Source organism: Oncorhynchus tshawytscha, linkage group LG29 (assembly GCF_018296145.1).
Source record: "Oncorhynchus tshawytscha isolate Ot180627B linkage group LG29, Otsh_v2.0, whole genome shotgun sequence".
Classification (NCBI taxonomy): Eukaryota; Metazoa; Chordata; class Actinopteri; order Salmoniformes; family Salmonidae; genus Oncorhynchus; species Oncorhynchus tshawytscha.
In genome coordinates this window covers 2,692,603-2,716,707 of record NC_056457.1, presented here as the reverse complement: position 1 = coordinate 2,716,707, position 24,105 = coordinate 2,692,603, and the positions used below count along the sequence as shown (strand labels likewise).

At 44.3% G+C, this 24,105-nt stretch overlaps 1 protein-coding gene across 8 annotated transcripts in view; it reads right to left on the bottom strand.

Moving 5' to 3' along the window:
• Positions 1–24,105, bottom strand: part of LOC112228038 (supervillin) — a 153,133-nt gene that overhangs the window by 5,301 nt on the left and 123,727 nt on the right. For all 8 annotated transcript variants that reach the window (XM_024393172.2, XM_024393165.2, XM_024393166.2 and 5 more), the window contains 14 exons: positions 23,933–24,088; positions 15,435–15,571; positions 10,034–10,181; positions 9,610–9,755; positions 9,158–9,333; positions 8,007–8,160; positions 7,545–7,747; positions 7,275–7,357; positions 5,661–5,815; positions 4,990–5,095; positions 4,537–4,744; positions 3,975–4,108; positions 3,725–3,880; positions 2,194–2,337 (listed from right to left, as the gene is read on the bottom strand). In XM_024393172.2, coding sequence (XP_024248940.2) covers positions 2,194–2,337; positions 3,725–3,880; positions 3,975–4,108; positions 4,537–4,744; positions 4,990–5,095; positions 5,661–5,815; positions 7,275–7,357; positions 7,545–7,747; positions 8,007–8,160; positions 9,158–9,333; positions 9,610–9,755; positions 10,034–10,181; positions 15,435–15,571; positions 23,933–24,088 — 2,106 coding nt within the window. The remainder of the gene's footprint in view (positions 1–2,193; positions 2,338–3,724; positions 3,881–3,974; positions 4,109–4,536; positions 4,745–4,989; positions 5,096–5,660; positions 5,816–7,274; positions 7,358–7,544; positions 7,748–8,006; positions 8,161–9,157; positions 9,334–9,609; positions 9,756–10,033; positions 10,182–15,434; positions 15,572–23,932; positions 24,089–24,105) is intronic.

Genomic DNA, 24,105 nt, shown 5'->3' with positions numbered 1-24,105 from the left:
CAGGAGAACACATCCATGTGCTTGGAGGCAAACCAGCTGGACGTGTGGGACACATCCAACAACCTGCTCTTGAATGGGGAAAAGTCTGGATATCCGGATATGATTTTTAAGAGACAACCTTCACCACTCGTCCTAGGGGGACAGGAAGTACCAGTGGTAACAACGTCCAAGTATCTTGGATTTCATCCAGACTCTAACCTCAGCGGTGAGACACATGTGGAGCAGTCAGTGAGGAAGGCCTCAAAACGCCTGCACGTTTCGACTGTTCTTGCCAGAAATGGCCTACCCACTGAAGATCTGGTCACATAATACACTACACTGGTCAGGCCTTGTCTGGAATACGGTGGAGTGTTAGTTGGACGCAACAAAAAGCAGCAGGCCCAACTTGACAGGGTGCAGAGGAGGGCCCTGTGGATCATCTCCAGAGGTGGAGCAGTCTAACCACAGCTCCCGTCACTGCAGAGCAGGCTGCAATGCACCTGGTGAAGGAAATGTCTTGAACACCCTCTGCAGGACCTGCTCCCTCAAAAAAGAGGCAACTACACGACCAGGCTTCTGAAAACAACCCACAAACTGTCCTGTTTAAGTGCACTTGCCTGAAAAACAATGCTCTAACCACTATTGTCAGACTGTACAACAACTCGAGCTCATAAATGTTTTCCCTAAAAACTATCACATTTCGACATTTGTTTCCACCATGAAAACATTTCCTGTAATGTTTTTAGTATTCGTATTCTATTTATGCCGTGTAATATGTATTAGAAGTGATTGCTTAGCAATTTTTTCATTATGTAAATTCTGCAGTTTTACCTGTGAGCAAGATTCATTAAACTCAAACTCAACTAAGTCAATAGCAACACTTTATATCTTATAAGGGTTTATTTTGTTTGGTTTTCTTTTTTGATATTTTGAGTGGTATTGTTAACAAACACGCCCCCATAAAGAAAATGAGAACTGAAAAACAGGTTCAGCCCCTGGTTCGACCTTGATCTTGCACAGTTAGTCCACCTCAAGAATTGCATTTGGCAAAAGGCTCGGCACACGCATACTCAGGCTGACTGGCTCTCGTTAAGGCAAATGAGAAATAAGTTCCCTCAGGCTATCCAGAAGGCCAAAGTTAGTTATTTTAAGGGGGGCGGCAGGGGGACGGTGGCCAAAGTTAGTTACTTTAAGGAGCAGATCTCTCCCTGTGGGTCTGACAGCAAGTAGTTATAGAAAATGGTTAATAAAGGAGAATAAAGGTCCTAAATGATGTCACCATTGCCCTTGATTCTCAGCAATGTCGTGCTGCTATTTTTATTTTCTTGGCCAAAGCTTTTGATACGGTAGACCATTCCATTCTTGTGGGCTGGCTAAGGAATATTGGTGTCTCTGAGGAGTCTTTGGCCTGGTAAGCTAACTACCTCTCTCAAAGAGGGCAGTGTATAAAGTTAGAACATCGGCTGCCTTAGCCACTGCCTGTCACCAAGGGAGTACCCCAAGGCTCGATCCTAGGTCCAATGCTCTTCTCCATTTACATCAACAACATAGCTCAGGCAGTAGGAAGCTCTCTCATCCATTTATATGCAGATGAGAGAGTCATACTCAGCTGGCCCCTCCCCGGATTTTGTATTTTATAAAACCCACTCCCCCCTATATGAGATATATACTACAGCCCTCATCCTCCACATAAAACACCCATTCTGCCAGTCACATTGTGTTAAAGGTTTTTCACATTGTGTTAAAGCGCACTCATCCCTGGGTCGCTCGTTTTTTCAGTTCGCTGCAGCTAGCGACTGGAATGAACTGCAACAAAACACTCAAACTGGACAGTTTAATCTCTTCATTCAAAGACTCAGTCATGGACACTCTTACTGACAGTTGTTGCTGCTTTGTGTGATATATTGTTGTCTCTACCTTCTTGCCCTTTGTGCTGTTGTCTGTGCCCAATAATATTTGTACCATGTTTTGTACTGCTACCATGTTGTGTTGCTGCCATGTTGTTGTCATGTTGTGTTGCTATCATGCTGTGTTGTGTGTTGTTGCCTTGCTATGTTGTCGTCTTAGGTCTCTCTTTATGTAGTGTTGTCTCTTGTCGTGATGTGTGTTGTGTTTTTTTTTGTGAATAAGAATTTGTTCTTAACTGACTTGCTTAGTTGAATAAAGGTTAAATAGGTTAAATATAGGTTAAATATAAAAATAGTGTTCAAGTACCTGTGCAGTACTGCAGCACCGTCTCCATGGCACACTTCCTGTCTGCGTCCCAGCGGATGCGGGCAGAGCCAGGGCTCTCGCTGTCCTGGGGCCACCAGCCTTGCCACAGGTAGACCTCGTGGAGGTTGTCGACCAGGAAGAGGGCTACAGGAAGATGAACAGGAAGTGATGTCATGATAGACATACACAATGAGAGCTCAAATCTATGTGACATGTTGTAGTGTCGTCTTTAGCCATGTTGTAAGATTTGTTAGTGTATGTGTATTAGGGTTGGGCAGTATCGCGATTTTGAATGTTTTTTTGAATGTGCACACAAGGGCCGCTATTTAAAAAAGGTAATAATAAGAATATTTTAAAAAATTAGGCCGGTTGGACTGCCAAATTCTCTAAAACGACATTGGAGGCTGATTGGTGTAGAAAAAAGTACATTAAATTCTCTGGCAACAGCTCTGGTGGACATTCCTGCAGCATGCCAATTGCACCCTCCCTCAAAACATCTGTGGTATTGTGTTGTGTGACAAAACTGCATTTATTGTCCCCAGCACAAGGTTCATCTGTGAAATGATCATGCTGTTTAATCAGTTTCTTGATATGTCACACATATCTTGGCAAAGGAGAAATGCTAACTAAGAGGAATATTAACACATTTGTGCACAAAATTTGAGCATAATAAGCTTTCTGTGTGAATAAAACATTACTGGTATTTTTTTTTTCAGCTCATGAAACTTTACATATTGCGTTTACATTTATGTTCAGTGTAGGTTTTCTCCTTTTGCTGCAAATCAACCTGCAATAGCCACGGTAGCTAGTGTATCTCTATGGAGTTATATTATTGGGGTCATCACTATAGGACTAGCTTTCTGTTAAGATTAGGTCTCCATGAAATATACTGTCATTTCTAGAACTAGATATATATCTCAAAAATATACTAAATAATTTCCATTAACTGCAGTTTTGCAGAAAAGCGCACAGCAATTGCAAGCTGTACGTACGTACGTACGTACATACATACATACATACAGTATATATATAAATAACATGTTTGGGGGGTTGAGTATAAGCAACTGCTTAAACTGTAATTAGAAGTATGACTATAAGAAATCTAAAACGTATCAAATTATATCCAGCTCAGGGCTCAAGCGATGCATTTGGTTTGCTAGCTGCTAGCTAAGTGGCTAGATGTCAAGCAGTAACCAGGCTTCTTTGTTACAGAAGAGACAATCAATCCCACTTGGATAATAATCCCTGTTTTTTTTTGTCTTTTTGCACAAAACAATTTAGGCAACAGGGATCTTGATCCAGGAAGGGATTGAATGTCTCTGCTGTAACCAATACGTTTGGTTGGCTAGCAAGTTAGCAAACCAAATGCATAGCTGGAGCACTGAGCTGGATATAATTACATTTGACACCTTAGATCTTAAAAACATTTATTGTATTGAAAATCATACCATCGGTATTTCGAAATATGACGTTATACCATACACCGAAGCCTAGGTTGTATGTGTGTGTGTGTGTATATCCTGTACAGTACCTGGTTGAGAGGCAGTGTAGAGGTCCTCCTGTAGGAAGGGCAGTGAGTTGACCTCCTCCATTATTCTGGCTGGGTAGAAGAACTCCATTGCAACAAACTCTCCAGACGTACTGCTCAACTGGTAGAGACGAGGGGTGAAGTTGAACTTCCCTGGATCTGTGGATCAAAGGTTGAAGGTCATCACATCAACCAACCAGGAGGATCGTGGACTACCTGAAATAGACCCTTAATTAAAGAAAAGGACTCTAACCTTGGAGCATGCAGTCGTAGGCCTTCCTATCTCTCCTTCCCAGAGCTTCCCAGAATCCCGTAGGCTCCGCCCCCTCATCACACTCATGGATGGTCACCTTACTGCTGCTGTGGAGCCCTGCCTCCAACGGACACCTGCATAAAAACAACTGGCTAAACACCTGTGGAACGGAACCTTCGACTACACCAACTGTGACATCAATCCCGTTGACCTTGGAGCATTCATTCCCAGGTGCTGTATGGCTCACACACTCATGGAATGCATGCGCGCACACTGTTAAAAGACTTATGGCCTGACCCAGTCTTATTGAACACAGTTATACTAATGAGATCAATTTATTCAATTGGATTGGAGAACAACATTATTTAGACTTCAAACAAATCATATCAGCGAGTGCTCAACATCAGTCTTCATGATGAGCCCTTTGACCTCTCACAGTGGCACGGTAGGCCATTACCCTAACCCCAACTGGACAATAACATGTCAGGGAGAATCTTCTGCCTGCCATGTCAGAATACTAGGAAAGAAATCATTGTAAAGTGTTGTGAATGTTGGGACTCACTGTTCTTTGATCTTGTCGGCGGCAGTGCACCCCACGTTGCGGGTGTGGAGCTGGGCCTTGCAGCCGTGCCACACGTACATGGTTGCTTTAGAGACGCTGAGAAGCACCATAGAGGTCCGGGAGCGCAGACTGCTGCAGTGGCATGCTACCTCCAGCAGGTGGCCCTCCACCGGGACCTCCCCCCGCACACAGTACAACCGCCAGTCATCTGATGTGGGAGAGGAGTTAGAGGTGAGAAAGATGATGCCCTGGGATTGTAATAACCTATACCTCTCTATAAAAGTGTAATTACATAGCAGTTTCTATGTAACGAAACATTGTTACTACAGTTAATACTATGCAGTTAGGTACGTATAGGGGCAACTTAAGGTAAAGTGTTGCCAAATATAACAAACACGAACATACACACAACGTACAGACACATGAGAGGGAAAGGTGTGGATGGTAACTTACTCTGTGAGTTCTCTTCCTCCTCTTCTCTCTTCCCTGCATGGACCACCATCCCTCCATTAAAACACTGAAGGAAACATGGAGGCTCCTTCCCCTGCTGCACCTGGACCTGTAAGAGCAGAGGAGAGAGTGGTTACATACACACACGGACAAGGAGGCAGGCGCACGCACACGCACCGATGACTGTATATATATGAATGGACATCGATGACGGGACACCATGCATTCCTATGTGAAGACTCAACAGCGCATTGAAGCCAAATGGTTGTTAAGATCGCGTGCGTCTCATGGAGACATAACATGAAAAGTTTGAGCTACTCCAGGAAGTAACATTGTAGGCTAGATTAGTGCCGCCCCTTCTCATTGAGTAATTAAAGTTGAAGGCCGACCGGGGTACTGCAGGCTGCCATTAGTAACTAAATTGTCCTTATAACTTCTTCTGAATGCATTTTTTATTATTATTCTTTATAAATCGGTTCAATGACATACATCTGGGGTAATTGAAGCAATTATCGGTACCATGATTTTCTTTAAAAAAAGATTTACATTTTTACATGAACTATAATGGGGATTCTGTTTTCTGCTAACAATTCCTGCAGTACAGCCTTTTACTTCCATGAGAGGGGGCAGTCATTTTCCCCTGGCGCACCCGCCCGCACGCACACACACACTACCTGTGCTCCTCTCTCCTCGTCCAGTTCAACAGTCATTAGCGCTGACGTCCCCTTTTCACTGACGGTAGAATTCCGTCCCTGCCAGAAGAAATAGGAACACTTCTCCTTCCCAGCTCCTGCGCTCCTCACCGCATCCGGATTCTGCCTCTTCCCAACTAGGATCAACAGACAGAGACATGGATTCACAAACAACTCAAATGAGCAACTATAAATAGTTGTGACATACTGTTATGAGACTCGAAATTGAGCACAGGTGCATCCTATTTCCATTGACCATCCTTGAGATGTTTCTACAACTTGATTGTAGTCCACCTGTGGTAAAGTCAATTGATTGGACATGATTTGGAAAGGCACACACCTGTCTATATCCCCACAGTTGATCGAGCATGTCAGAGCAAAAACCAAGCCATGAGGTCGAAGGAATTGTCCATAGAGCTCCAAGACAGGATTGTGTCGAGGCACAGATTTGGGGAAGGGTACCAAAAAAACGTTTTGCAGCATTGAAGATTCCCAAGAACACAGTGGCCTCCATCATTCTTAAATGGAAGAAGTTTGGAACCAACAAGACTCTTCCTAGAGCTGGCCAAACTGAGTAATCGGGGGAGAAGGGCCTTGGGAGGTGACCAAGAACCCGATGGTCACTGACAGAGATCCAGCATTACTCTGTGGAGATGGTTGTCCTTCTGGAAGTTTCTCCCATCAGGCCCTTATGGTAGAGTGGCCAGACGGAAGCCACTCCTCAGTAAAAGGCACATAGACAGCCCGCTTGGAGTTTGCCAAAAGGCACTTAAAGGACTCTCAGACCATGAGAAACAAGATTCTCTGGTCAGATGAAAACAAGATTGAACACTTCGGCCTAAATGCCAAGAGTTACGACTGGAGGAGACCTGGCACCATCCCGACGGTGAAACATAACCAAGAAAAATGTTGGCTGTAATCACTGCTTCAACAAAGTACTGAGTAAAGGGTCAGAATACTTATGTAAAAGTCATATTTCCATTTTAATACATTTGCAAAAAAATTCTCCAGGTGACTGCCACAGGAAAGGAAGACCCAGAGTTACCTCTGCTGCAGAGGATTGGTTCATTAGAGTTACCAGCCTCAGAAATTGCAGCCCAAATAAATGCGTCACAGAGTTCAAGAGAAGAGAACTAGCCGCACTACTGCTAACCAATAAAACTAATCACAGCCACTTGCCAGCGCCCCTTTCGAACTCTCTTCCCACTCATAGTTATATGAATTACTGTTTGGTTGCACTGGGCTGGCCCTGCCATGAGTTTATGTGATGGTTAATTATTACCCTAACATGGAGGGGGGGGGGGGGGTGACGGGGGGCAATCTTTATATGGTCTTTACATGGCGAAGAAAAGTGTATAAATCAAGGAGGATATGTTCAAGTATGCAAAGGTCAGTTGTGCTCAGTCTAAGAGAGGAACACAGGGTGTCTTTCCGTTAAATAACCGAGGTAAAATCCAGATTTCAAACTCCTGCACTGGTTTCGGGTCAGCGACAGTAGCAAAAGAGAGACAAAAAAAATAAAAAGAGAGCGAGAGAAAGAGAACTTTGTGGTGTGTGATGGTGCAGAGATGTGGGCAACGGTGGCTCGATACTAACCTGCTGTGCTCACCATGTACTTCCATTTCACCACATAGGTGTCTCCCTCATGGAACTGTCCGATGCTCTGCTTGGGCAGCCGGCTGTAGGATATGAGATATACTTTTTCAATTGTCGTTTAACCCAACCGCACAGCGTCACACACATAGTACGCATCCCAAATGGCACCCTATTCCTTATACAGTACCCTATGGGCCCTGCTCAGAACTTACATGTAGCGCATTATGTAGGGAATATGGTGCCATTTGCTACACAGCCATACACACCCACCTGTAGTCAAACTCTAGTATGTGCCAGATGTCCACAGCGGTGGTGCTGATCTCAAAGTGCCTGCGGTCATCCCCCGCCACCGGGCCATAGCCCCGGCCCAGGTCCACCCCATCCAACACCGTACGAACCGGGGTCTGGAGCAATGGCAGCATCAGGGAGGCATCATAGGCCCGCATCATGTTCTGTTCCGGGCTCTGCTGCTCCTGGGGGGAGGGGAAAGCAACAAAAAGGGTTTAGGAAGAGAAGGGTGAGTAGGGAGGTTAAGATGCGTGTGATGGTTGTTGTGAGGGAGGAGAGGTGGAAATGGGCGATGGGTTGTTGGAACAGAATGAGGTTTTGTTGTCTTGTCTAATTTTGTATGATTTGGCCAGTATGGCTTACTTTCTAATAAGGAACACTTGAGAAGCTACAGGACAAAGGGTTGTAAAGGAGGTAAACAAAATAAACTATTTGGAGCTGTACCTTGTTGTTTTCGTTGAGGTGCTCATGGCCGTTCTTGATGGTACCTTTCTTCTTGGAGTCTGTCCAGTCCAGGAACTTCTCCTTGAACAGGGTGGTCTCGTTGTGTTGCGTCAACCTTCCAAACATAGCCCAGTCTGGACGGCCCTGGCCTTTCCTGCACTCGACAGAGGGAGATAGAGGACAGGTGGAAAGGTACGAGTTGAAATGGGAGAGGAGAGGTAAGAGTTGGAATGGGAGAGGTAGAGGTAGAGGTGGAGAGGACAGAGGCTATTTGTAGCTTTTAATTTGATATTTTATTTAAAGGTCCAATGCAGAAGTTTTATATCAATATCATTTCTGTAAAATATTTCTATTTAAATGGCAAAAAAAATTTAAGCAAAAAACTATTTCTCAAGCAACAATTTTGCTAGGACTTTCAGAGTGGTCTGAGTGGGGAGGGGAAAACTAGCTGTTATTAGCAGAAAGGAACTCTTTCTTATTGGTCTATTAACCAATGTACCTCATGATGATGTCACTACGGAGAGCCAAAACACCCACACATTCAAACCTGCTGATTAGAAGGTCCTGTGTAGATTGTATTTTCAACCAGCAACTATCAGGAAATAACACTGACAAAATGTTTTCACAGTTTTACAGTGTTGGTTTTCACAGCTGTTGTACAATATGAAATAAAACACAGGAAACAAATATTTCAACCGTTATTTTTCCAGGCATATAAGTTAAGAACTATTTCATATTTCCAATGACAACCTGGCAAGTGCGATTAAAGAAGTCTACCAACTTGTCCATGGGCATAGAGGCAGAGACAGGTTGTTTCATGCAGAGTGGCACGATGACACTCCTGCCCATTTATAGGAGTCTCTCCTAGCCTCTTAGCTGTTTACACATAGTGGAATACTTGGCTATGGTACCTATTGGAGGGGGGGCATGTTGTACAACCTGTACTCACCTGGGTGGTTTTAAGAAGGCAGCTCAAAGTTATTTGTAAATGCAAATGAACTGAAAGTGGTGGACTTTAAAGAGAAATGTTTTCATGGTAATTATTATACTTTGTGTGTTGCATGTTTGTGTGGGAGACAGAATATGAGTGGATATATAGCTGGGTATGAGTGTCTGAAACATACCTGAGTATAAGTGTCCGTGAGCCATACCTGGGTATGAGTGAGTTGCACTCTCCAGGGTCCAGGGGGTTAATGTCACAGTTTGTGTAGTCGAAGGTTCCGTTCCACAGGTGTTTAGCCAGCTGGAAGGCAACTTTTCTCTGGGCCAGAGTCACCTCCTTACCGTGCCACACGTACACCTCACTGCCAAAGTCAAACACCAACACCTATAGGAGAGCAGAGCAGAGAGGCGGCAATCAGTACCAGTACAATGCTATTATGCACTTCAGCTCAAAATTGTCATTGGAAAGTGAGGAACTGTAGCAGGTCAGGTCAGAGGAGTGAACCTGTCAGTGTCAAACAATTCCTATTAAGGAATTACAGCAGTGTCTGATCAGCCAGGTTAATATCTCTCTCTCTCTCTTAACTTGATTGGGATCCAGTCAGAATGGAAATCTAAATCCAGCCCAAACAATGTTAGTAGAAGTAATGTCTGACCTGACCTGTTTGGGGCTGAGCAGCGTGCATCGGGGAACCTTCCCCCAGAAGTCGTCATCGGGGACCAGTTTGTCGTCCACTAGGCGGTAGATGCAATTGGTTTCTACGATGGCGCTCTCATACAGCTCATCCTCGTCTGGTGTCCCTGCGGCTACAGGGAGGACACAAGAAGTTAGAAAAACTGTCACAAAATTTCATAAAACTATCAATGTTAGAAACTGATGATACCGGGAAAACAGGGAAGCCTTTCTGGGTAGCACTTCAGTTGGAAGGGCACCTACATAAGGACTTCATAACACATTCATAACCCCTACATATCACATTCATAAGAAGTTGCTACTAATTTGGGATTGCTACTACATAGCAAGACAAAAAAAGGGGCATCCTCCAAACTGATTAAAATATGAACAGACAGTTAGCCTTACTTACACTGGTAGCTGATCTGTCCACCCAGAATCTTCCAGAACTCCTTGGCAGCGTAGCTGTGTGTGTTGATACCCTCCTCGATCAGCTCTACATAATTGGCACGGCAACCCAGGTCTCTCTTGGTCTGGATGAACTGGGCCAGCTCAGCAGCCTGAGAAAGAAAGACACAGACAATAAGAAAACAGTTCATTCTAGGACTAAAATAAGTAATTCACCACTGATGATTTGATGTTTCATTGTTCGACAATTAGATATTTAGCTATTGGTAAATAGATATGTTCTTAAAAAGCATTTCCTGAGATAGGCCTCCTATGCAAGTGTTTTGAACAAACCCTCATTGGGTTTTACAGGTTGACAAAGTGCAGTCAACTTTGTTCTAAGGGCTGAAAGAATCTGTTTGTGAATGTGATTGGTTTCTAAAAGGTCAACGGGCGAAGTTTAGCAGATGCACAACTTTTAAAAACATGGTAAATGTTTGAACTGAGAATCTTGTAAATAAAACTAGTTGTAACATTTTTTTAATGTTACTAGCTCCTAACAATGCAGTAAAATAAAACATTTTAATAAAAAAATGCAACAAATCAAGAAGTCTTGGAATGCAATTAACAACCCAAATAGCACTAACAGTAATCCAAATTCAATCTATACATATATACACTGGATGAATTTACACAACATATACTAAGAATGATATGTACAGCAGTAGACAGAGTGGGCTATGTCAAGAATCCAGTATAAATACATATACAGTGTATATAAACAGTAACTAAAATGCAATGTACAGTAGTAGAAATATTAGAATGAGCCATGTCGAGAATACAGTATTTACTGTAAATACACAGTATACAACCCCATGGCAAAATGGATAGAATTGCAGGAAATTAGCTTCCTAACCCAAGTCACCTGCTCGTCGAACATCTCCTTCCAAATCCATGGGCATTGATATGGAGTTGGTCTTCCCTTTGCTGCTATAACATCCTCCACTGGAAGGCTTTCCACTAGATGTTAGAACATTGCCGAGGGGACTTGCTTCCATTCAGCCACAAGAGCATTAGTGAGGTCGGGCACAGATGTTGGGCGATTAGGCCAGACTCCCCGTCAGCGTTCCAATTCATCCCAATGGTGTTTGATGGGTTGAGGTCAGGGCTCTGTCAAGTTCTTCCACACCAAACTCGACAAAGCATTTCTGTATGGACCTCGCTTTGTGCATGGGGGCATTGTCATGCTGAGACCGGAAAGGGCGTTTCCCCAAACTGTTGCCACAAAGTTGGAAGCACAGAATCGTCTAGAATGTCATTATGTGCTGGAGTGTTAAGATTTCACTTCTGGAACTAAGGGGCCTAGCCCGAACCATTAAAAAAAGCCACACACCATTATTCCCCCTCCACCAAACTTTACAGTTGGCACTAAACATTCGGGAAGGTAGTTTTTTCCTTACATCAGCCAAACCCAGATTTGTTCGTTGGACTGCCAGATGGTGAAGTCTGATTCATCACTCCAGAGAACTTGTTTACACTGCTCCAGAGTCCAATGGCAGCGAGCTGTACACCACTCAAGCCGACGCTTGGCATTGCACAAGGTGATCCTAGGCTTGTGTACGGCTGCTCGGCCATGGAAACCCATTTCATGAAGCTCCCGACCAACATTTCTTGTGCTGACGTTGCTTCCAGAGGCAGGTTGGAATTTGGTAGTGAGTGTTGCAACCGAGGACAGACAATTGTTACACACTACACAGCACTCGGCGGTCCCGTTCTGTGAGTTTGTGTGGCCTAGTTGTTTCCACTTCACAATAACAGCACTTACAGTTGACCGGGGCAGCTCTAGCAGGGCAGACATCTGACAAACTGGCTTGTTGGAAAGGTGGCATCCTATGACGGTGACACGTTAAAAAGTCACTGAGCTCTTCAGTAAAGCCATTCTACTGCCAATCTTTGTCTATGGAGATCGCATTGTAGTGTGCTCGGTTTTATACATATGTCAGTAACGGGTGTGGTTGAAATGGTTAAATCCACTAAGTTGAAGGGGTGTCCACATACTTTTGTATATATAGTGTATACGTGTCTATGAATTGTGTGTATAGACAGTACGGACATTATGTGAATAGAAAAGGTGGATTCAGTAGTAGTTATATAGGATGAGCCAAGACTAGAATACAGTATATACATGCACTGTGTACAAAACATTAAGAAAACCTTCATAATATTGAGATGCCTAACAACAGCAACAATTCGTCAGGGCATGGATGTTAAAAGCGTAACACAGGGATGCTGGCTCAAGTCCATAGTTGTGTCAAGTTGGCTGGATGTACATTGGGTGGTGGACCATTATTGATGCACACAGGAAACTGTTGAGTGTGAAAAACCTAGCAGTGTTGCAGTTGTTGACACAAACCGGTGTGCCTGGCACCTACTACTATACCCCGTTCAAAGGCACTGCAATATTTTGTTGTGCCCATTCACCCTCTGATTGGCACACATACACAGTCCATGTCACAAGGCTTAACAGTCCTGTGACACCAGGTGCTGTAGATTAATTTCTTCAGCCTCCTGTCGGTGTGAAGGGACCATTTAAGGTCCTCGGTGATGTGCACAACTAGGAACTTGAAGCTTTTGACCCTCTCTACCACGGCAATGGAGGCGTGCTCTCTGCAGTTTCCTGTAGTCCACGAAAAGCTCCTTCGTTTTGTTGACGCTGAGGAAGAGGTTATTTTCCTGGCCATGCATGGCCACGCAGTCATGGGTGAAAAGGGAGTACAGTAGGGGGCTGAGCACGCATTCCTGTGGGGCCACCTCTGCCACTCGCCTGAATCAGAGTGGCAGAGTTGTTGTTGCCTACCTTCACCACCTGGGGTTGGCCCGTCAGGAAGTCTATGACCCAGTTGTACAGGGAGGGGTTTAGACCCAAGCACCTGAGCTTAGTGATGAACTTGGAGTGCACTGTGGTGTTGAAGGATGAGCTGTAGTTGAGGAACAGCATTCTTAAATAGCATTCTTACATAGGTATTCCTCTTGTTGAGGTGGGATAGGGCAGTATAATGGCGATTGCATCATCCATGGATCTGCTGGGGCAGAATGGACATTGTAGTGGGTCTAGGGTATCGGGTTAGGTGGACGTGATACAATCCTTCACTAGCGACTCAAAGCACTTCATGATGACAGAAGTGAGTGCTATGGGGGCGATAGTATTTAGTTCAGTTATCTTCGCTTTCTTGAGTACAGGAACAATTGTAGACCTCTTGAAGCAAGTGGGGACAACAGACTGGACTAGGGAGAGATTGAATGTCCGTAAACACTCTAGACAGCTGGTCTGCACATGCTCTGAGGACACGGCTTGGGATGCCGTCTGGGCTGTTAGCCTTGCGAGGGTTAACAAGCTTGAATGTCTTACTCACGTCAGCCACGGAGATCGGAAGCACAGCCCTCGTAAGCGGCAGGGGCCCACTTTGGCGACTCTGTAGTGCTCTCGACACGGCTGGTTTCCCCTGTATAATCCATGGTTGTATGGAGTCCCTTCCACATGCGTCTCATGTCTGAGCTGTTGAAATGTGACTCCACTTTGTCCCTGTACTATCGTTTTGCCTCTGATTGCCTTACAGAGGTCATAGCTGGTCTATTTGTAGATGTCCATTTTCCCAGTCACCTGCTGTGGTTAAATGCTGTGGTTCGTGCTTTCAGTTCCTAGTCTGCGTGATCAAACAGTCTTGAAGCGTAGATTCCGATTGGTCAGACCGACGTTGAACAATCCTTTCCATGGGTGCTTCCTGCTTAAGTTTCTGCCTATATTCAGTGAGGAACAGGATAGAGGTGTGATCTGATTTGCCGAAAGGAGGTCGGGGGTGGGCCTTGTAACCATTCCGGAAAAGAGAGTAACAAAGGTCAAAGGTGTTCTCTGCGTGTAGCACAGGAGATGAGACAATATCATTCTGGGAGCGTTTTCCTCTGGGGGGGGGGGGTATGTTACTGAGTATGTTACAGTCCCTTATGTCTCTCTGAAAGGCGATCCTCGCCCTGAGCTAGTCTACTTTACTGTCCAGGGACTAGACGTCGGCAAGACATATACTCAAAAGCGGTGGATGGTTTGCTCGCCGCCTGAGCCTGACAAACACCCCACTTCTCCTCCCTCTTCTCCAGCATCAACGTTTTGGTGTAGCACCCGGGATGAATGGGGCTACCTCAGGAAGTCTAGACAAAGAAACCAGGTCAGGAAAGTCTAATTTCTGGTGAGTGACCGCAATCTAACTTCCAAAAAGTTCTTTTCAAAAAGTAGGTAACAATACTAAAAACATTCAGGCAAATAATGTAAGAAATAACACAGACAAAAAATAGTGCAAAGTTGGCTAGTTGGAGATAAGAACAGGGTGACCATGTTTGTCAGCACCATTTTTTCTCAAGAGCAAAAGAGTCAAATGTAGCAAGCTAGCAGCAATCAATCGAATTGGTTCTGCCCTAAACCAATCAAATTATTTCTGCCATTAGAACAAAGTGGACTACACTTTATGTCAATCTGCTTGGGGTTTTATAGTCTGAATTATAGTTTTTTTTAAAATAGAACTTTAGAATGAAGTCAGTGTTCCTCCTGGCCATACAGAGTTTGGAGTTCAGTTGAGCAGAGTATGTATAAAACAATGGCTCTAGGTCTGGGTTGATGTGTCACTGTGTGGCTTCCTGTTACTGCAGCTCCTCACACACACACACACACACACACACACACACACACACACACACACACACACACACACACACACACACACACACACACACACACACACACACTAGCAAAAATGCAAAATGTACACACGCCTAATAAAAACAAAGTCCCTTTGTCATTAGCATTCATCTGAAATAAAAGATCTGAACAAAAATATAAACAGAAATGTTCCATATGCACAAAAGGCATATTTCTCTAAAATGTGCTCAATGTGTTTTGCATTCCACAGGCCACAACCAACAACCTGAGCAACTCTATGCGAAGGATTTGTGTCGCTGCATGAGGCAAATAGTAGTCACACCAGATACCGACTGGTTTTCTGATCCACGTCCCTACCTTTTTTTAAAGGTATCTGTGACCAACAGATGCATATCTTTATTCCCAGACATGTGAAATCCATAGATTAGGGCCGAATGAATGTATTTCAATTGAGCGACTTCCTTATTTCACTCAGTAAAATCTTTGAAATTGTTGTGTTTATATTTTTGTTCAGTATGAATAAGACAGCACTGAGCAGCAATACTTACAATATATGTATGACAACATTGGTGCATGTGTTTTGATTAGTGTGTCTGATAAGCCTGTACTTTTATCATGCTACCCCTTGCTCATGAACCAAATTTTCCTCTAGGGACAATAGGTTACTTATAACACCAAGAGCAAGAAGACTGAATGAAAATTAACATGGCAGACTCACCTTGGCCTTCTCGATGACGTTGGCAAACTCTCCGGTCCAGACAAAGCAGTGATGGGGTGTGATGAGCAGAAAGCAATCCCCGCTGTTTAGAGAGGATGCTCTGGGCTCCACTAGTCTGGTCTGGATGTGCCGTCGGCCTTGTTATTATAAACCAGACAGAAACAAACAAACACAGACAGAGACAGATAGGCATATATTATCAAATGTTTTTATCTTGATCTTAACAGCATTTAAGAAGAAATCATTAATAGAGTCATTAACAGGGCTCGGGTCAAAATAGTGCACTATATAGGGAATATGGGTGCCATTTTGGACAAACCTTAGTGTGTTTTTAAGATTAGAATACCACTTTAAATGTGGTCTGGTTGGTTTTATTGGATTTGGGCTGATTATTGGGGGGGGCTAGCCCAGGGTAGAGCGAGGTGACCTGGGTAAACATGATTAAGCACCAGAGCTGCATGGAAGAGGTTTTGAGAAGGAACCAAAACAACCACACAAAAAAACACAAAAACATCCTCCGGAAAAGAAAGGACACCCTTCAAGAGCATCCTTTGTTGCTTTGTGTAAAAATGCCAATTAGGCCATTTTTCTCTGTGGACCTCAGCACAGCAGCACTAGGAAATGGGTTACTACTGTGACATATGTGGCTGCAATAAGCAGTGCAAACAGGCACAACGTACACAATCCTTTCTTCTTTCCCCAGACTAGAAGACAACAAGGACAAAACAATAATATAATTTAGTCAATTAGCATGCAACAGCAGACAGACATCTGCATCCCAAATGGCACCCCATTCCCTTTATTCCCAAAGGGCTCTAGTCAAAAATCGTGCGCTATATAGGGAATAGGGTGCCATTGAGGATGTAGCCAACGTTTGGCTGCTCACTGTCCTGTATGGTTTGCCTTAGCATGCTTGTTATAGGCTACAGTCTCCTTGATACATGGAAGAGGAAGATGTTTTTCCTGCCCTCAATATCTGTCTAATCTAGGCGAATGACCTCTCTGATGACTGGCTGCATCCCAAATGGCACCGTCATTCCCTACATCGTGCACTGTTCACAAGTAGTGCACGACATAATGAATAGGGAGCCGTTTGAGACACAGCCTGGGATATTTTTCTCCTCAATGTGACGCGACAGTCAAAGAACACACTGCCTTCCTTCTTTGTGAGGATGAAACCATTATCAGAATCCTACACATAAATGATTACTCCAGTCCCTTTGTTGTCATTGTAAGATGATCTGCTATGAGACTGTCTGTTACTTTGTGTGAAATGTGTTTGGGATTCCAGCTCAGATGTATCCTCTAAACTGTTGCGTTTAATGTAGCATTGTTGACCTGCATGTCTCTCCAAAGAACTACTACCAAATGGCAGTGGAGGGAGTGCGTGGCTGGTTTCAAGGCTGTTTCTTTATTTAACCTGGACTTTGATAGGGAGTCATGCTGAGATCAAGGATTATTTTACAGATGAGCCTTGTAATTATAGAAATACAAATGAATAAATATAAAAAGCAAAACAGAGAACAAAGCAATCATAGAAAACAAATACACTCTTCATTCAAATTATGCTCAACAAGAAAAATGCTCTAGAGCAGTGGTTCCCAAACTTTTTATAGTCCTGTACCCCTTCAAACATTCAACCTCCAGCTGTGTACCCCCTCTAGCACCAGGGTCAGCGCACTCTCAAATGTTGTTTTTTGCCATCATTGTAAGCCTGCCACACACGATACAGTTATTAAACACAAGAATGAGTGTGAGTTTTTGTCACAACCCGGCTCGTGGGAAGTGACAAAAAAACTCTTTAAAGGACCAGGGCACAAATAATTATATAATAACAATAAATAGGATGCATAAATCTGCAATGTTGGATTGTATTGGAGAGTCTCAGCCTTAAATAATTTTCCACACGCAGTCTGTGCCTGTATTTAGATTTCATGCTAGCGATGGCCAAGAATCCACTCTCACATAGGTACTTGGTTGTAGAGGACATCAGTGTCCTAACAGCGCGATTTGCCAAGGCAGGATACTCTGAGCACAGCCCAATCCAGAAATCTGGCAGTGGATTCTGATTAAATTCAATTTTCACATAAACGCTTGTTGCAATTTGGATGATGCTCTCTTGTTCAGATAGCGGTAAGTGGACTGGTGGCTGGGCATGAAAAGGATAACGAATCCAGTTGTTTGTGTCATCCGTTTCAAGAAAGTGCCTGCGTAATTGCGTACCCAACTCACTCAGGTGCTTCGCTATATCACATTTGACATTGTCCATAAGCTTGAGTTCATTTGCACACAAAAAAATCATACAATAATGGAAAGACCTGTATGTTGTCTTTGTTAATGCAGACAGAGCTCCAACTTCTTATTCATAGCCTCAATTTTGTACCGCACATTGAATATAGTTGCTGAGAGTCCCTGTAATCCTACATTCAGATCATTCAGGTGAGAAAAAACATCACCCAGATAGGCCAGTCGTGTGAGAAACGTCGTCATCATGCAAGCAGTCAGACAAGTGAAAATTATGGTCAGTAAAGAAACTTTAAGCTCGTCTCTCAATTTTAAAAAACGTGTCAATACTTTGCCCCTTGATAACCGGTGCACTTCTGTATGTTGTAAAAGCGTTGTATGGTCGCTGCACATGCAAGATGGTGCCGACCGAGATGGTCGTCTCCCTTCGAGTCCTTAGGAAACTATGCAGTATTTAGTTTTTTTAATGTATTATTTCTTACATTGTTACCCCAAGAAATCTTAAGTCGTATTACATACAGCTGGGAAGAACTATTGGATATAAGAGTGACGTCAACTTACCAACATTAAGACCAGGAATACAACTGTCCCGAAGTGGATCCTCTGTTTGGACCACCACCCAGGACAATGGATCTAATCCCAGAAGCCGACCCAAAACAACGGCACCACAGAAGGGGAAGACGGACCGGCGTCCTGGTCAGGCTCCGTAGATGTGCACATCGACCACCACCACGAGTAGACTACTCACCAATGTCCAGTCTCTTGACAACAAGGTAGATGAAATTTGAGCAAGGGTTGCCTTCCAGAGAGACATCAGAGATTGTAACATTCTCTGTATCACGGAAACATGGCTCTCTCGGGATATGTTGTCGGAATCGGTTCAGCCACCGGGCTTCTCCATGCATCGGTCGGCGTTACCGAGATAAACACCTCTATGGGAAGAGAAAGGGCGGGGGTCTATGCTTCATGATTACCGACTCATGGTGTAATCATAACAACATATAGGAAGTCAAGTTCTTCTGCTCACCCGACCTAGAATTCCTTACAATCAAATGCCAGCCATATTACCTCCCAAGAGAATTATCATCAGTTATCGTCACAGCTGGGTACATTCCCCCTCAAGCAGACACCAAGACCGCCATCAAGGAACTTCACTGGACTCTATTTAAACTGGAAACCAAGTATCCTGAGGCTGCATTTATTGTGCTGGGGATTTTAAAAAGCAAATTTGAGAACAAAGCTACCTAAATTCTATCAGCATATTGATTTTATCACGCGCGGGGGTAATACACTCGATCACGACTACTCTAACATCCACGATGCATACAAATCCCTCCCCCGCCCTACCTTCGGCATATCCGACCACAATGCCATCTTGCTCCTACCGTCTTACAGGCAGAAACTCAAATGATGTTCCATTGACTAGAACCATTCAGCGCTGGTCTGACCAATCGAAATCCACGCTTCAATGTTGGTTTGATCACGCGGACTGGGATATGTTCCGGTCAGACTCAGATAACGACATCGATCTATACGTTGACTCAGTGAGTGAGTTTATAAAGAAGTACATTGGAGATGTACCCACTGTGACTATTAAAACCTACTCTAAACAGAAACCGTGAACGGATAGCAGCATCCGCGCAAATCTGAAAGTGCGAACCAGGTCTGGGAATATGCCCGAATATAAACAGTTGAGTTATTCCCTCCGCAAGGCAATCAAACAGGAGAAATGCTGGAACAGGGACAAAGTGGAGTCGCAATTCAACAGCTAAGCCACGAGACCTATGTGGCAGGGTCTACAGGAAATCACGGACTACAAAAAGAAATCCAGCCACGCATGATCACCGACGTCACGCTTCCAGACAAACTAACCACCTTCTTTGTCCGCTATGAGGATAATACAGTGCCACCGTTACGGCCCACTAACAAGGACTGCGCCCCCCCTTCTCCGTGGCCGATGTGAGTGAAACATTTAAATTTGTTAACCCTCGCAGGGCTGCTGACCCAGACGGGTCCTCAGAGCATGTGCAAACCAGCTGGCTGGTGTGTTTACAGACATATTGAAATCGCTACCTATCCCAATCTGCTGTCCCCACATGCTTAAAGATGGCCACCATTGTTCCTGTACCCAAGAAGGCAAAGATAACTGAACTAAATGACTACCGCCCCGTAACACTCACTTCTGTCATCATTAAGTGCTTTGAGAGACTAGTCAAGGATCTTAATCACCTCTATGCTACCCACCCACCCTAGACCCACTTCAGTTTGCATACCACTCAACAGGTCCACAGACGATGCAATCGCCATCACTCTGCCTTATTTTAATTATTCTTTTTTATTTAACCTTCATTTAACTAGGCAAGTCAGTTAAGAACAAATTCTTATTTACAATGATGGCCTAGGAACAGTGGGTTAAATGCCTTGTTCGGGGCAGAATTACAGATTTTAACCTTGTCCACTCTGGGATTCAATCCACCAACGTTTCGGTTATTGGTCCAACGCTCTTACCATTAGGCTACCTGTCTCCCCGATCCCATCTGGACAAGATGAATACGGGTCTCAATGCCGCCCTGTGCAATTGGGTTCTGGACCTTCTGACGGGCCGCCCCCAGGTGGTGAGGGTAGGTAACAACATCTCCACCCCGCTGATCCTCAACACTGGGGCCCCACAAGGGTGCGTTCTGAGCCCTCTCCTGTACTTCCTGTTCACCCACGAATGCGTGGCCGCGCACGCCTCCAACTCAATCATCAAGTTTGCGGACGACACAACAGTGGTAGGCTTGATTACCAACAACGACAAGACGGCCTACAGGGAGGAGGTGAGGGCCCTCGGAGTGTGGTGTCAGGAAAATAACCTCACACTCAACGTCAACAAAACTAAGGAGATGATTGTGGACTTCAGGAAACAGCAGAGGGAACACCCCCCTATCCACATCGATGGAACAGTAGTGGAGAGGGTAGTAAAGTTTTAAGTTCCTCGGCGTACACATCACAGACAAACTGAATTGGTCCACCCACACAGACAGCATCGTGAAGAAGGCACAGCAGCAGCGCCTCTTCAACCTCAGGAGGCTGAAGAAATTCGGCTTGTCACCAAAAGCACTCACAAACTTCTACAGATATACAACCGAGAGCATCCTGTCGGGCTGTATCACCACCTGGTACGGCAACTGCCCCGCCCACAACCGTAAGGCTCTCCAGAGGGTAGTGAGGTCTGCACAACGCATCACCGGGGGCAAACTACCGGCCCTCCAGGACACCTACACCACTCGATGTCACAGGAAGGCCATAAAGATCATCAAGGACAACAACCACCCGAGCCACTGCCTGTTCACCCCGCTATCGTCCAGAAGGCGAGGTCAGTACAGGTGCATCAAAGCTGGGACCGAGAGACTGAAAAACAGCTTCTATCTCAAGGCCATCAGACTGTTAAACAGCCACTACTAACATTGAGTGGCTGCTGCCAACACACTGACTCAACTCCAGCCACTTTAAGAATGGGAATTGATGGGAATTGATGTAAAATATATCACTAGCCACTTTAAACAATGCTACTTAATATAATGTTTACATACCCTACATTATTTATCTCATATGTATACGTATATACTGTACTCTATATCATCTACTGCATCTTTATGTAATACATGTATCACTAGCCACTTTAAACTATGCCACTTTGTTTACATACTCATATGTATATACTGTATATACTATATACTGTACTCGATACTGCATCTTGCCTATGCCGCTCTGTACCATCACTCATTTGTATATCTTTATGTACATATTCTTTATCCCTTTACACTTATGTGTATAAGGTAGTAGTTTTGGAATTGTTAGCTAGATTACTCGTTGGTTATTACTGCATTGTCGGAACTAGAAGCACAAGCATTTCGCTACACTCGCATTAACATCTGCTAACCATGTGTATGTGACAAATAAAATTTGATTTGATTTGAGATTAAAGACATGGCAGATAGGAGGGGCTATAGAGGCAGCTACGATCCTCAGTAGTTTTCCATCTAAGTTGTCAAAAAAAAAAATATAACACACCTTTATTTAACTAGGCAAGTCAGTTAAGAACAAATTGTTATTTACATTTACGGCCTTTACGACCGGAGAACAGTGGGTTAACTGCCTTGTTCAGGGGCAGAAAGACAGATTTTTACCTCGTCAGCTCAGGGATTCGATCCAGCAACCTTTTGGTTACCGCCTTATGCTCTAAACCACTAGGTTACCTGCCACCCTGTTAATGCCAGGAGGTTTGTCATTATTAATCAATAACAATAATTATCCCCTCCATTCTGTGGCTGAGTGATTCACTGCTTGCTAACAGAACAGGGCTGGGGACTGTTGAGTGGAATTGAAGGAAAACTAAACTTCCGGAGGACTTATCATCCTCCCACTCCCTTCTCTCTACCTTCCTTTCCTCTGTATCCACTTCTAAAGCCTATTTCTGTCACTCTACATTCAAGCTTCTGCCTCCATCCCTGGGAAGCTTCTCCAAACGCCTTAATCCTCCACCTCCTCGCCTCCCCCTAAGCAGACCACTGAAAAAAAGTTGACAACATCCGGTCCTCATTCACTCAGCCTACTGAGCCCACTCACAGAACTACCTATCCCTTATTCCTCCTTCTTTTCTCCAGATGAAATCCTGCAACTAGGGATGTCCGGCCGCCCAACAACCTGCCCACTTAACCCCATCCCCTCCTGTCTTCTCCAGCCCATCTCTGGAGACCTTATCCCATTCCGCACTTTCCTCATCAACTCATCCCTGACTACTGGCTGCATCCTCTCTGACATTAAGATGGACAGAATCTCTCCCCTCCTCAAGAAACCAACACTTGACCACTCTGTCAAAAACAAGAAACTGGTATCACTTATTTATTTTCTTTCTAAAACACTTGAGTGCATTGTCTCTGACCAACACTCTCATTATCTCTCTCAGAATGATCTTTATGACCTTAACCAGTCAGGCTTCAAGGCGGCTCACTAAGACCACTGTCATATGTGTCACAAAAGCTCTCCGCTCTGCCAAAGCAGACTCGCTCCTCTGTTCTCATCTTCCTAGATCTATACGCTGCTTTTGAAACCGTGAATCATCAGATCCTCCTTTCCACCCTCTCAGGGTTGGACGTCTCAGGCTAGGCACACTCTTGGCAGGTCCCTCCTACCAGGTGGTGTAGAGAGGATCTGTGTCTGTACCACGTGCGCTCACTACATGTGTCCCCCAAGCTTGGTTCTAGACCCCGTCCTCTTTACACCAAGTCACTCGGCTCCGTCATACCCTCACATGGTCTCTCCTATCATTGCTATACGGATTACACTCAACCACTTTTCTTCTTACCCCCCTTCTGACACCCAGTTGGCGACAGGCCTCTCTGTGTGCCTGGCAGATATCTCAGCTCGACAAAACAGAGCTCCTCTTCTCTAAAATGCTAATTAAAAGCACCACTGATAAAAATAAATCTCAGAAGTCTGACAACTTGCTTAAGCAGGGAAGGAGAGGAATTTCCTCAGTGCATTAACTGTTTTCCAGCATTTTGACTGATCACAAGCAGAGTCGGATAACAATAAGTAACTTGATTTGGCATTCTTAATTGCGGAGGTGCATCTATTTCGCAGCTGCCTGAAAAGCTGCCAATCAGCTACAGAGTTTCTAGCTTTAGCTTTTGACTCAAAGGCAAAATATATGAAAAAAATGCAGGGTCAGGCATAGAGACTAATACATATCATAAAGAAACCTTTGGGGAGAAAATATTTTATATCCCCATAAAAAGTGAGAATAACATACCTAGTATGTAATCAGTATGTAAACATTTATGTTTAGAGGGTTGTGTGTGAGGCTAACCTGTAACGATGTACGCTGAGAGTCGGGAAGCAAGTTCAGGGAGTGAATCATTTAATAAATCAATTAAAACATAATACAAAACAAGAAACACAAACAACGCACAGACATGAAACAGAAACAATGACGACTGGGGAAGAAACCAAAGGGAGTGACTTATAAAGGTCAGATAATCAAGGAGGTGATGGAGTCCAGGTGAGTGTCATAATGCGCTGTTGCGCGTAACGATGGTGACAGGTGTGCGCCATAATGAGCAGCCTGGTGACCTAGAGGCCGGAGAAGGAGCACACGTGACATAACCACATTCTTTCCCTGGGTTTTTAATCTGGGCTTTATCATGATTGACTGATGACCTTGTACCTTTGGGGGGTTGAGTGGTCTAGAGGTCCTCTGACCATCTCACCTTTAACTTGCAAGAGCATGAGTTTCTTGTAGGGCACAGCGCTGTTGTTGGACATCTGGTCGGAGATGTTGACACGACGCAGGTTGACACTGCTGAAGTTCTCCTTACTGGCCAGACCCGCCAGAGCCACCTCAGAGAATCCACTATTTTTATTCACTGGAACAAAGAGATGG